At 41.1% G+C, this 14,809-nt stretch overlaps 1 protein-coding gene across 1 annotated transcript in view; it reads left to right on the top strand.

Moving 5' to 3' along the window:
• LOC311148218 (NF-kappa-B essential modulator-like) overlaps positions 1-3,052 on the top strand; it is a 25,704-nt gene extending 22,652 nt beyond the window's left edge. The window contains exon 13 of the mRNA XM_084185105.1: positions 394-3,052. Within this exon, the coding sequence (XP_084041231.1) occupies positions 394-578 (185 nt within the window). The 3' untranslated portion in view covers positions 579-3,052. The remainder of the gene's footprint in view (positions 1-393) is intronic.
• The last annotated feature ends 11,757 nt before the right edge of the window (positions 3,053-14,809 follow it).

The raw sequence follows: 14,809 nt of genomic DNA, 5'->3' as shown, positions 1-14,809 counted from the left end.
ACTCACTTCTCTCTGCTAAATAGACTATATAGACTCACTTCTCTCTGCTAAATAGACTATATAGACTCACTTCTCTCTGCTAAATAGACTATATAGACTCACTTCTCTCTACTAAATAGACTATATAGACTCACTTCTCTCTGCTAAATAGACTATATAGACTCACTTCTCTCTGCTAAATAGACTATATAGACTCACTTCTCTCTGCTAAATAGACTATATAGACTCACTTCTCTCTGCTAAATAGACTATATAGACTCACTTCTCTCTGCTAAATAGACTATATAGACTCACTTCTCTCTGCTAAATAGACTATATAGACTCACTTCTCTCTGCTAAATAGACTATATAGACTCACTTCTTCATTTTCTTTTCTCTCTGTTGCATTCCCAGGAGGTGCCTTTAACACGGCCCCTCCCCCTTCCTCCTTCCGCAGCGTGGGATTGGCTGCAGGAGTGGCAGGGGGTGTCTCTGGTGGCGGGGCTGAGGAGCTCCCTGACTTCCGCTGTCCAAAGTGCCAGTACCAAGCCCCGGACATGGACACACTGCAGATCCATGTCATGGACTGTATCCAGTAACACACTGCAGATCCACGTCATGGACTGTATCCAGTAACACACTGCAGATCCACGTCATGGACTGTATCCAGTAACACACTGCAGATCCACGTCATGGACTGTATCCAGTAACACACTGCAGATCCACGTCATGGACTGTATCCAGTAACACACTGCAGATCCACGTCATGGACTGTATCCAGTAACACACTGCAGATCCACGTCATGGACTGTATCCAGTAACACACTGCAGATGCATGTAAATGCACAAACCCACAGTCACACACCCTAGTGATACACGGGTCAGCTGTTTGTTCACCTGCCTGCAGTTACTAATAACCCATCCTCAACCGCCCGACTATATGTGATAAAGTGAAAATCTGAGGCCCTAACCCGCTAATATAGAGAATGCGCTGTAGGCTACAGTCCAAGATTGCGGATCGATTTTTTTGACAGGCCTGTGTTTCTACTTATTACCAACATTTTGGTCGGCTATTTGTTAGTCAACTTGTCCATAATTAGATACATGTAACTTCTCTTCTGTCATTATTTTGCCCCAGAAGACTAAATGACCCTTTGCTCACCAGAATGATGTCATAAACCAACAGAATGAATGATTCCGTCTAGTTGACGTCAGGAAACTTTGTTTCCTCTCTGCTTCTGTCGTTTAGGGACCGGGGAGAAAATGCAAAAATCTTTTAAAAAATAACGATTTGCGGGCTGCAGTTGCACACTATTGAGTTTGATGAGCACAATGTAATTCACCAACTGCAGACCCCCAAACCATTCGTTATGGAGTTCGTTGAGCAGAGGCTGTGTATGTTTTGGTTCTAGAAAGCTGTGTCCAGCATAACATTCAATAATCATTTCATTGCGTTGATTCACCATGTGATCAATTCAGTATTTTTCTTCTCTATGCTCATTATCTATTTCCCATATGACATTTACATTTTAGTCACTTAGCAGACGCTCTTATCCAGAGCGATTTACTGGAGCAATTAGGGTTAAGTGCCTTGCTCAAGGGCACATCGACAGTTGTTTCACCTAGTCAGGTCGGGGATTCGAACCAGCGACCTTTCAGTTACTGGCCTAACGCTCTTAACCGCTAGGCGACCTGCCGACAATGACAGACAGTTGGTGGTCGGAGCATGTCTCTGGAGCTGCTGAGCCGAAGGATATGGAGGTAAATCATTGACTATGATTTGAGCATGTAGAATAGATTTGTAGTTGTGAACACAATTTGTAAATATGTAACTGATGAGTTGTGAATATGAAAAAAAAAAACGAATTTGTAGTTGTAATCGCATTTGCAAACTTGTAACTTCATATTTGTGAGCAATAATTGCATCAGTACACCTGCACATGTCAATTATGTGGTCCTCTGTAGCTCAGCTGGTAGAGCACGGCTCTTGTAACGCCAGGGTAGTGGGTTCGATCCCCGGGACCACCCATACTCAAAAATGTATGCACGCATGACTGTAAGTCGCTTTGGATAAAAGCGTCTGCTAAATGGCATATTATATTATTATTATATTATTATATAATTTTGCGTGCTCAGACTTCTGGCAGTGCTTTAGCGCCCTACCCTGTCAAAGATTTGTAGATGTGCAAACAGCAATTTGCACTGCTGTATAATATAATGATGGTCGTTCAAGTTTTTCTGCAGATAAGTTACAAAATAATTCTCTAAAGAGGGTGAATCCGCACTGCAGAAACAATGAACGCGCATTTCACAATCTGACATAATGGTAGCCTACCTTTTGGGCTTTACATTGGAGATTAGCAGATTTTTCATGGTTCTAGGTCGATTCTTAAGCATTTTGAACTAAGAGCCGTTTGGGAGCCAAATGAGCCGGCTCACCGAAAAGACTCGGAATGCCCATCACTAATCTGCAATGGAGCGCTGGGTACCGTTAGCACTCTCATCTCTCTCCCATCACACTCTCTCCCATCACACTCTCTCCCATCACTAGTAAGAATGGGAAAGAGAGCGAGAGCAGGAGATCTTGGAGGTGGGACCGGTCGGGTTCTTCTAACAAACCAGATTTGGTTTTCATATACCAGTATACTCTACACTGGTTGGTGACTATGGAAGCGTTTAGCTGCCGGTACTCAGTTGGAAATGCAAATGATAAATAAATATCATGTTTGCTATTCCTTTTCCTAAATGTGTATGCATGTTGTGACAAAATTCTAATTGAAATGCAAAAATATATATTGCATGATCATTGTCATGATTGAGTATGCATAAAGTCTGCCAATCTGAAAAAGAAATGGCAAAGTATATTTAATATTTCATTTCCATGGTACTATCCAGTACAACACTGACATTTACAATCTAAATCTAAATGCTTATTTCATTTCTCATGTTTTCTATTTCATTTCCTTGTTGTGACAAAAATCAAATCTATTCTCATTTGTATACTGTGTGTGGTTTAAGACTGTCAAAATTATAATTATCAATCAAACTCAATAAATGCAATGCTTAATTTTTCTATTTTGTTTCCTCATTACTCCTTTACATTTATATGATCGATGTTAGACGTGTCAATCAAACGCAGTGGGCGGGGTTTGGTAACGTGAGGCGGAAGATGTTTATGGAGCGGATCGGAAGTAAAAGCCATGCATGAAACTTTAACATGAAACACCATGAAACGTTAACATGAAACACCATGAAACGATTACTGACAAATATTTTAGGCTTGAACAAATCTTGTGTTGCAATTCTGACGTACAATAATGCCTTTCAGAGATTTGGCAGTTTCATCTCACCAACTAAAAAAAAACGTACACCAAACGGCCTGTGAGGAGTGCTACACGAACAAGCATAACACAGTATAAAAAATTAAAGTCAGGGAAACCGGAAAGAGGCATCCTGCCCTTTTTACAAGTTAAAAGTCTCCATTCTCTAGTACTCCTCAGTTGAGTTTAGATAGCTAATGTATTTGTTTGCCAGCACAAGTCTAGATCGCACTAGCTGTATTATGCCTACAACAGTGAAGTTTCAGTCTGCTAGGTGTATCTCTACAGCGTGGGCGCATCTCTGGGTGACGTGGACATCCCGTGCATACACCTTATCAAAATATTACTAATTCAATATTGCAGCATCCCGTTCTCTGGGCTCTGTCTGCGATCATAACCAGTAGTATATACAGTGCATTCGGAAAGTATTCAGACCCTTGATTTTTTTCCACAGTATCCCATAATGACAAATCAAAAACAGGTTGTTATAAATGTGTTAAAAATAAACAACTGAAATATTACATTTACATAAGTATTCAGACCCTTTACTCAGTACTTTGTTGAAGCACCTTTGGCAGTGATTACAGCCTCGAGTCTTCTTGGGTATGACGCTACAAGATTGGCACACCTGTATTTGGGGAGTTTCTCCCATTCTTCTCTGCAGATCCTCTCAAGCTCTGTCAGGTTGGATGGGGAGCATCGCTGCAAAGCTATTTTCAGGTCTCTCCAGAGATGTTCGATCGGGTTCAAGTCCGGGCTCTGGCTGGGCCACTCAAGCTCATTCAGAGACTTGTCCCAAAGCCACTCCTGCGTTGTCTCGGCTGTGTACTTAGGTTCGTTGTCCTGTTGGAAGGTGAACCTTCGCCCCAGTCTGAGGTCCTGAGCACTCTGGAGCAGGTTTTCATCAAGGATCTCTCTGTACTTTGGTCCGTTCATCTTTCCCTCGATCCTGACTAGTCTCCCAGTCCCTGCCGCTGAAAAACATCCCCACAGCATCATGCTGCCACCACTATGCTTCACCGTAGGGATGGTGTCAGGTTTCCTCCAGACATGACGCTTGGCATTCAGGCCAAAGAGTTCAATCTTGGTTTCATCAGACCAGAGAATCTTGTTTCTCATGGTCTGAGAGTCCTTTAGGTGCTTTCTGGCAAACTCCAAGCGGGCTGTCATGTGCCTTTTACTGAGGAGTGGCTTCCGTCTGGCCATTCTACCATAAAGACCTGATTGGTGGAGTGCTGCAGAGATGGTTGTCCTTCTGGAAGGTTCTCCCATCTCCACAGACGAACTCTGGAGCTCTGGCAGAGCGACCATTGGGTTCTTGGTCACCTCCCTGACCAAGGCCCTTCTCCCCCGATTGCTCAGTTTGGCCGGGCAGCCAGCTCTAGGAAGAGTCTTGGTGGTTCCAAACTTCTTCCATTTAAGAATGATGGAGGCCACTGTGTTATTTGGGGACCTTCAATGCTGCAGAAATTTTTTGGTACCCTTCCCCAGATCTGTGCCTTGACACAATCCTGTCTTGGAGCTCTACGGACAATTCCTTCGACCTTATGGCTTGGTTTTTGCTCTGACATGCACTGTCAACTGTGGGACGTTATATAGACAGGTGTATGGCTTACCAAATCATGTCCAATCAATTGAATTTACCACAGGTGGACTCCAATCAAGTTGTAGAAACATCTCAAGGATGATCAAACAGGATGCACCTGAGCTCAATGTCGAGTCTCATAGCAAAGGGTCTGAATTCTTATGTAAATAAAATATTATGCAAAAAAATCTAAAAACCTGTTTAAGCTTTGTCATTATGGGGTATTGTGTGTAGATTGATGAGGGAAACATTTATTTGATCAATTTTAGAATAAGGCTGTAACGTTACAAAATGTGGAAAGTCAAGGGATCTGAATACTTTCCGAATGCGCTGTACAAGGACGTAGAATAATATATGTTTGGTGAATCTATGAATTATGTATGACCACTGGTGTCTTTGCCACTCAAAATATTTTTTTATATAATATTTTGATATTTATTTCACCATTCAATCTTGATAAAGCATATTCTGTAGGAGGGGTTAATTTTAAATAGTTTGACATGATTTACATGAATCAGGTCATGAAGATTATGGACTTTGAAATGAACAAGGGAGAGGTTAAACAGAGGCTAAGTCTGGCATAAACTTTTTCCCTCACTTTACAATAACTCTGTTGGAGTGGTCTTATGTAGTCTCCGTATAGGCTGTTCCCTCCATCGCGACGCCGCTGCCCAGTTGAAGAGCTTGTGATCTCCAAGCAGCACCATGCGCCTTCGGAAAAGCACCCCTCGGCCTCAGAAGATGCCCTTCTGGAGGCATGCAGCAATAGAGTCATTATACCCTAATGTAGGCCTATTTACCTACTAGCCAAATAAAGCTCAGAGCATGCATGATGCCTGCAACGCATCATTCCAACATATTTGAACATTTAATTGATCCTTCATTCAGTTCAGTCAGTCAGTATGTCATCCATTCTGTCAATTGTCTGAGTTGCAATCAGTCTTATCCATTTTGTTTATTGAAATCCATGTGTGTATTCAAAATGATCTAAATTCTAAAAATGTCTTTAGCCTATCACTTTAATAATTCAATGTTTAATTTAGGCCTATCCAAATAAATAAAAATATGCCTTCAACTTCTAGGCATTGCAATTTAGTCTATCATTCATTCATTCATTCATCATTTAGGGTACTGTTGTCTTGTGGAATAATGTTAGATATATTTGTGTTTTATAACTGTTTTTATTATAGAGACCCTAGCTCACAGGCCTCTAAATATTTTACAAAATAGTTGAAGCACGTGCAGTGGCTAATGGGAAAACAGATCTGGCTCTAAGAATAGTCTATAGATCGTCTTGACCATTTGGGACCCCTTGGCTGTTTCGCTCAGGACAGGTTATATCCAAGACTTAATCAATGTTTTATTTTGTCTCATTTATTGATATGGATATAGCCTCTGCGTAATGGGGTTGTGCAACGCAAATGGCTATAACAAGCATACATACAGAGTGGAATTCCCTGATACAACAGTCAAAATGCCTAATATAAGGTCTACAGTCTGTGCTATATAGTCCCCTGTAGCTCAGTTGGTAGAGCGTGGCGCTTGCAACGCCAGGGTCGTGGGTTCGTTTCCCACGGGGGGGGCCAGTATGAAAATGTATGCACTCACTAACTGTAAGTGGCTCTGGATAAGTCTGCTAAATGACTAAAATGTGCTCCCAAATACTGGAAAGAGTGTGATTCATTACATGATAAATAAATAATAAATAAATAAAACATGATCACCACAGTAGCCCCATAAAAATAAATTAAGCAATTACATGGCCATTAAATAACACCCAACAGCATGGCGTATTTAGAGAGCGGAATAGGCCTAAATCATATTTACTTACTATGTTGCAGCTCAGGCGGTTATTCTCTTCTGTGTCTTTATAGTATCATTCTTACACAAGTCATTTGCTGAAGGCCCAAGCCTTTACTACGCCATCTACTGGTATAACGTCGCTATCAAATGCAGTTCTAAAACAGGCTCTAGACTTTTATTTTGGAAATGAAACCGGAAGCTGCAAAGCAACTCTAACGTCTCGGCTGGAGTTGCTTGATTGACTCGCTAACTTCAACTAGCTACGTTCATGTCCTTTGCCGATGCCACATTACTGACAAAAGTTTGTACGCATAAAAAAATATCCGTGACCGAGTGAAGGGAGTCGTAAAGTAAGAATTGATCGTGTAAATGTTCATTCATAGTTGTAACATAGGATTTGTATGTTTAAAGATCGAATTTAACATTTACGTTTCATGCATGGCTTTTCTTACGATCCTAATAATTTACGTATGGATTTTCTTACGATCGTTAAAACCTCAGGTAGCAAATAAGCCATAAAAAAATTTGTTGACCAAATTCAACACTGATTGACCTCCATAGAAAGACTCCTTGATTGGTGGGAGAAACCATGAAAAGAACCTGCTGGAGGGAGACATTTCCATTTCCTGTTGGGCCTCTTCCTCTTCCTCTCTGACTGGATCATTATTATTCTCATTTTTTGTGTTTATTATTACAAACGTCACAGAGGTCTTATACTGTATATTATACTGATCATATCAGCTTGTATGTCTCAAAGGCAGTAATGAGGTTCAGGGCGTCTTTGTGTTTAAAGCATTTGGCAATTAAGTTATTGACCAGTGTGGTATCTGAGGAATGTATGACTTTGCTAATGGTTTCAAATGGTTTTAGAGGATGTTGACTAAGCTTAAAGGGAGCATCTGGGGAGTAGTAGGGGCACACTAAAGCAGAGGAAGTCTGTTAGGTGGCCTCCTGGGATTGGTCTGTAGGGAAAACACCCATATTATGTTGCATAGGATATAAATCCTTGGTTAAAACAAAGGAGGATAGAATAATCATATTTGAGATTGGGCGGTTATTCTCCAGATATCGGCAGGTATCTGTAAATTGATGCTGGAACCCTTTGATATAAATAAACCTTTATGATGAAAATACAGTGTCAGCGGATTTCCTTGTTTGCATAATTAGCAACGTTTTCTCGACACCACACCAGTAAATTGAAATCATCATTATGGAATAAACTAAATTTGACGTCATTGTATGTGAAATGATTTGAAAATAATAAATCATGTAACTCCTCCCAGGAATATAACATGTTCAGTAGTTTCAATGTTTTTCCCACAAAATATACAGTCACTACTCTCTACATTGAATTTCAATCTTCAAAATTCATTTGCAATAAAATGCAAATGAATTACTTAAAAATCATACAATGTGATTTTCTGGATTTTTGTTTTAGATTCCGTCTCTCACAGTTGAAGTGTACCTATGATAAAAATTACAGACCTCTACATGCTTTGTAAGTAGGAAAACCTGCAAAATCGGCAGCGTATCAAATACTTGTTCTCCCCACTGTATATATTATTGGGAAAGACAAATATTTGGTTCTTATTTTCTTGGTTACAGATACATATAATTCATTTTGAACTGTTCTGGGAATAATTCTTTGGAAATAACTTGGCTGACATGTTTATTGTTAACTCTCTATCCTGCAAACAACAGTCATCTATGTATAAAGATGGAAGGAGATACATCAGAATCTAATAACGTCCCGTTCCCAAGACTAGAAGGAACAGCATTACAATATCGCTTAGGGCAACAAGGAAAGTCATGTTTTATCATAAAATCATTATAGCTGAGGATATTACCACTTTCATCAAATCTGTAACAGACCAAATATTTGGATTAATCCATTCTTCAAATAATATGGTCTTGTTACGGTACAGAATGCAGAAGTTTTGTTTATATGCCAATTTCCAATATGATAACACTTGTTGGTGAATGCAGGGTGGTTAGTTAATATTAAAGTCACATCTAAGCAATAAATCTATTCCTCCAATCTTTTTAAAGATGGAAGCAGGGACACTGAACCACAGGCCATCAGTATCACAGAGAAAATACTGTAACTACTTTAGTTTCAACATACCATTCATACATTCAAAATCAACAACATTCACGTATAAGCTAGGAGTCAGGAAGCAGGTGCAGAAGGTGAGTTTAATCATGAGAATAAGCAGATGAACAAAACAGGAGAAGCTGAACGTGAACTAAACCAATACTGCCTGAAGACTGAGGCTACTGAGGGCTAAATAAAGGGAAGTTAATCAAGGTAATGATGAAGTCCAGGTGTGTGTAATGATGGAGAGCAGGTGTGTGTAATGATGGAGACCAGGTGTGTGTAATTATGTGGTCCTCTGTAGCTCAGCTGGTAGAGCACGGCGCTTGTAACGCTAAGGTAGTGGGTTCGATCCCTGGGACCACCCATACACACAATATAAATGTATGCACGCATGACTAAGTCGCTTTGGATAAAAGCGTCTGCTAAATGGCAGATCATATCATGATGGAGAGCGGGTGTGTGTAATGATGGAGGCCAGGTGTGTGTAACGAAGGAGACTAGGTGTGTGTAACGATGGAGACCAGGTGTGTGTAACGATGGAGACCAGGTGTGTGTAACGAGGGTTGCCAGGTGTGTGTAACGAGGGTTGCCAGGTGTGCGTTACGAGGGTTGCCAGGTGTGCGTAACGAGGGTTGCCAGGGCGGGTGGTTAGTAGACTGGTGCCGTTGAGCGCCAGAGAGGGGGAGCGGGAGGAGGCACCCCCATACTCATAGGTCTTAAAACATCACCCTTTCTAATGTAGTGACCCTTGTTCTTCCAGATATAATTGAAGTTAGTTATTATAAGCTGAGCAAGGACAGATCATGATAAAGCCGGATAAATTATCAGTAGAATTTGAAGCCAACTGTTAAGAATAGCTTTGATTTTCAATAAATAGTTTTCAAGATGTGATTTCACACTTGCATCACTGTCCTTTGTGACAACAACTCCCAACTGTACTTTATAGGGATATTATGTAATGAAATTAATGGATGGTCATGATTGGCCATAAGCTCATGTTTATTCATATTTAGCCTCAAACCTGATGCATCTGAGAAGAGATTAACTAAATTGATAGCTAAAGGGATCTGTTTTTTGTCCTGAAGAGAGGGAGGTATTATCTGCTAGTTGACTAATAATGATGGATATCTATATGCTCATCATGCTTTATGAACATTTTCAGCATCTAAAAATAATTAAAATGTGGAAATTGGACAGCCTTGCCGAACTCCCCAGTGGCACAGCGGTCTAAGGCGCTGCATCGCTAGAGGCGTCACTACAGACCCGGGTTCGATCCCGGGCTGTGTCGCAGCCGGCCGTGACCGGGAGACCCATGACGCGGCGCATAATTGGCCCGTCGTCGTCCGGGTTAGGGGAGCCAGGATGTCCTTGTCCCATCGCGCTCTAGCGACTTCTTGTGGCGGGCCGGGCGCATGCACGCTGACTCGTGTCGCCAGTTGTACAGCGTTTCCTCCGACACATTGGTGCGGCTGGCTTCCGGGTTAAGCGAGCAGTGTGTCAAGAAGCAGTGTGGCGTGGCAGCGAGCAGTGTGTCAAGAAGCAGCGTGGCAGCGTGGTGTTTCGGAGGTCACATGGCACTCGACCTTCGCCTCTCCCAAGTCCGTACGGGAGTTGCAGCGATGGGACAAGACTAACTACCAATTGAATATCACAAAATTGGGGAGATAAAGGGGTCAAAAGTTCATAGTGCTTGATGGTTTTTGCGACTGACCTTCATGTCTTAACGTAATGATGGACTGTCGTTTCTCTTTGCTTATTTGAGCTGTTCTTGCCATAATATGGACTTGGTCTTTTACCAAATAGGGATATCTTCTGTATATCACCCCTACCTTGTCACAACACAACTGATTGGCTGAAACGTGTTAAGAAGGAAAGAAATTCCACAAATTAACTTTTAACAAGGCACACCTGTTAATTCAAATGCATTCCAGGTGACTACCTCATGAAGCTGGTTGAGAGAATGCCAAGCGTGCGCAAAGCTGTCATCAAGTCGAAGGGTGGCTACTTTTAAGAATCTCAAATATAAAATATATTTTGAGCTGTTTAACACTTTTTTGGTTACTACATGATTCCATATGTGTTATTTCATGGTTTCAATGTCTTCACTATTATTCTACAATGTAGAAAATGGTAAAAATAAAGAAAAACCCTTGGATGAGTAGGTGTGTCCAAACTTTTGACTGGTACTGTGTATATATTGAATCGTGGAGAGGTACCATGAGGAAGGGAGACTGAGCTGTTAATGTTACAATATAACATTTTTATGATATCAATCATTTTGTTTCCAAATCCAAAATGTGTTAGAGATTGGAAAACAAAATCATGTTCCACCATATCAAAAGCCTTTCGAAAATCGAAAAATTAAATTAACCCATCATCCTCTTTCATTTCACCAATAGTCTATCAGGTCCAGGACTAATCGTTAAAGGCCTAAGGTTATCAATATATCTACAGTCTTTTCCAGGTTTGGGTAGTAATGTAATTATACCTTGTTTCAAAGTGGGCATGAGACTATTATTCTCAATACATTCAATGGTATCAAAATGTAGAACTCTTAGATCATCCCATAAAATTGGATATTAGGCTGTCACAACCAGGTAATTAATTTTTACATTTTAGTCGTTTATCAGACGCTCTTATCCAGAGCGACTTACAGTTAGTGAGTGCATACATTTTCATACTGGCCCCCTCGTGGGAAACAAACCCACAACCCTGGCGTTGCAAGCACCATGCTCTACCAACTGAGCTACAGGGGACTATTTAAGCTTCTTTATGGCTTGATCCTCTATTTGAAGCTCTGTCTCACAAAACTCTTTTAAATTCTAAAGTCTATTGTAGGAATATGGCTTTTAATTTTCTCAAAACAATCATTGCATTTATTGGGGGAGTAGGATGAGGAATGTAAATCGTTGTAGAAACTAAAAATGTCTGTAGCAATCAACTTTGGTTCTGACTTTTCAATCCCATTAACATACAATTAATTAATGGGATTCCCTTCCTGACGCCTCGAGTCTGCTAAAGGAAGAGGTGCCATTTCTCCTTATTCTGTCCCCTTTGATCTGCTGGCCTTTATGTTAACATCATCTAGTTTGGATTGTAAGATTAGTATCTTACTTTTGTCATCATCAGACAAATCTGACTTGTTACAAAGTATATTGATTTCATTAACCAAATCAAACTCTGTCTTTTACACTGACAAACCTTTTACTAAAATAGAAAATTCACAGATCTTAAATTTGAGATATTCCCATTTACTTCTGTATGTGCATAACTCGTTTTACATTTTCTCAATCATATTTCTAATCTCTTTACAGTAAGATTCATCCTTAAGAAGACCAGCGTTACATTTCCAATAACCCTTATTAAAGAGATTTATGGATTGTAGGTTTTAAAACTAGAGATGTGGCACAATGATCAGCGAGAGGGGAAGCTGAAATGGAAGTGGTACAGAGGTAGGTGGCAAAAGCATTTGAAATAAGCCAATAATCAATTCTTGATTTACTGGGATCATTGGGTTTGAAACATGAAAATTGCTTAATATCTGGGTTCTAAACTCTCCAAATATCCATGAAAGTTGGAGATAAGACTATTATAATGATGCACATCATATCTGGGGGGGTATCTATCAGTTGACTCATCACATCATATCTGGGGGGATATCTATCAGTTGACTCATCACATCATATCTGGGGGGGTATCTATCAGTTGACTCATCACATCATATCTGGGGGGATATCTATCAGTTGACTCATCACATCATATCTGGGGGGATATCTATCAGCTGACTCATCACATCATATCTGGGGGATATCTATCAGTTGACTCATCACATCATATCTGGGGGGATATCTATCAGTTGACTCATCACATATCTGGGGGGGTATCTATCAGTTGACTCATCACATCATATCTGGGGGGATATCTATCAGTTGACTCATCACATCATATCTGGGGGGATATCTATCAGTTGACTCATCACATCATATCTGGGGGGGTATCTATCAGTTGACTCATCACATCATATCTGGGGGGATATCTATCAGTTGACTCATCACATCATATCTGGGGGGGTATCTATCAGTTGACTCATCACATCATATCTGGGGGGATATCTATCAGTTGACTCATCACATCATATCTGGGGGGATATCTATCAGTTGACTCATCACATCATATCTGGGGGGGTATCTATCAGTTGACTCATCACATCATATCTGGGGGGGTATCTATCAGTTGACTCATCACATCATATCTGGGGGGATATCTATCAGTTGACTCATCACATCATATCTGGGGGGGTATCTATCAGTTGACTCATCACATCATATCTGGGGGGGTATCTATCAGTTGACTCATCACATCTGGGGGGGTATCTATCAGTTGACTCATCATATCTGGGGGGATATCTATCAGTTGACTCATCACATCATATCTGGGTGGGTATCTATCAGTTGACTCATCACATCTGGGGGGATATCTATCAGTTGACTCATCACATCATATCTGGGGGGATATCTATCAGTTGACTCATCACATCTGGGGGGATATCTATCAGTTGACTCATCACATCATATCTGGGGGGATATCTATCAGTTGACTCATCACATCATATCTGGGGGGGTATCTATCAGTTTACTCATCACATCTGGGGGGATATCTATCAGTTGACTCATCACATATCTGGGGGATATGTATCAATTGACTCATCACATCATATCTGGGGGGATATCTATCAGTTGACTCGCCTTGGGCCATGTTAAAATTACCCCCCAAAATTATATTCTCTGTAGGATATAACCCTTTTAATTCTGAGAAGATCTTTCAGCTCATTTAGTAGGATGAGGTTGTGGTTGTTATTATAGCCATTCACATTCATCAAAATAACAAAAAAGTCCTTTCAACATTCATTTTTCTGTATTTATCTGTATATATATTTTTATTTTATTTTACTGCTCTAGGGATATCATTACTGCTTGGATAACCTTATTTACTACTATGTATGGAGTTATTTTTCATTATTATGCAGTGCGCACTACACAGAACACCTGAAGAATGATCACTGAATTATCACAGTGAATTATTGTAATGTTTGTTTATGTGTCAATTAATCCCATAAGGGATGGGTTGCCAACTAGCGATTTGACACAAAAATAAAATGTAATTCATTCATACATTCAGTACCACAGCTAACCAGAGACCACCACTCAGCACCACAGCTAACCAGAGACCATCACTCAGTACCACAGCTAACCAGAGACTACCACAGCTAACCAGAGACCATCACTCAGTACCACAGCTAACCAGAGACCATCACTCAGCACCACAGCTAACCAGAGACCATCACTCAGCACCACAGCTAACCAGAGACCATCACTCAGCACCACAGCTAACCAGAGACCATCACTCAGCACCACAGCTAACCAGAGACCATCACTCAGCACCACAGCTAACCAGAGACCATCACTCAGCACCACAGCTAACCAGAGACTACCACAGCTAACCAGAGACCATCACTCAGTACCACAGCTAACCAGATACCATCACTCAGCACCACAGCTAACCAGAGACCACCACTCAGCACCACAGCTAACCAGAGACCATCACTCAGCACCACAGCTAACCAGAGACTACCACAGCTAACCAGAGACCATCACTCAGCACCACAGCTAACCAGAGACCATCACTCAGCACCACAGCTAACCAGAGACCATCACTCAGCACCACAGCTAACCAGAGACTACCACAGCTAACCAGAGACCATCACTCAGCACCACAGCTAACCAGAGACCATCACTCAGCACCACAGCTAACCAGAGACTACCACAGCTAACCAGAGACCATCACTCAGCACCACAGCTAACCAGAGACTACCACAGCTAACCAGAGACCATCACTCAGCACCACAGCTAACCAGAGACCATCACTCAGCACCACAGCTAACCAGAGACTACCACAGCTAACCAGAGACCACCACTCAGCACCACAGCTAACCAGATACCACCACAGCTAACCAGAGACCATCAC

This window comes from Coregonus lavaretus (genome assembly GCF_964263955.1).
Source record: "Coregonus lavaretus genome assembly, chromosome: 20".
Taxonomy (NCBI): Eukaryota; Metazoa; Chordata; class Actinopteri; order Salmoniformes; family Salmonidae; genus Coregonus; species Coregonus lavaretus.
Note: the sequence above shows the minus strand (reverse complement) of the source record. Positions and strands in the feature narration are given on the sequence as shown.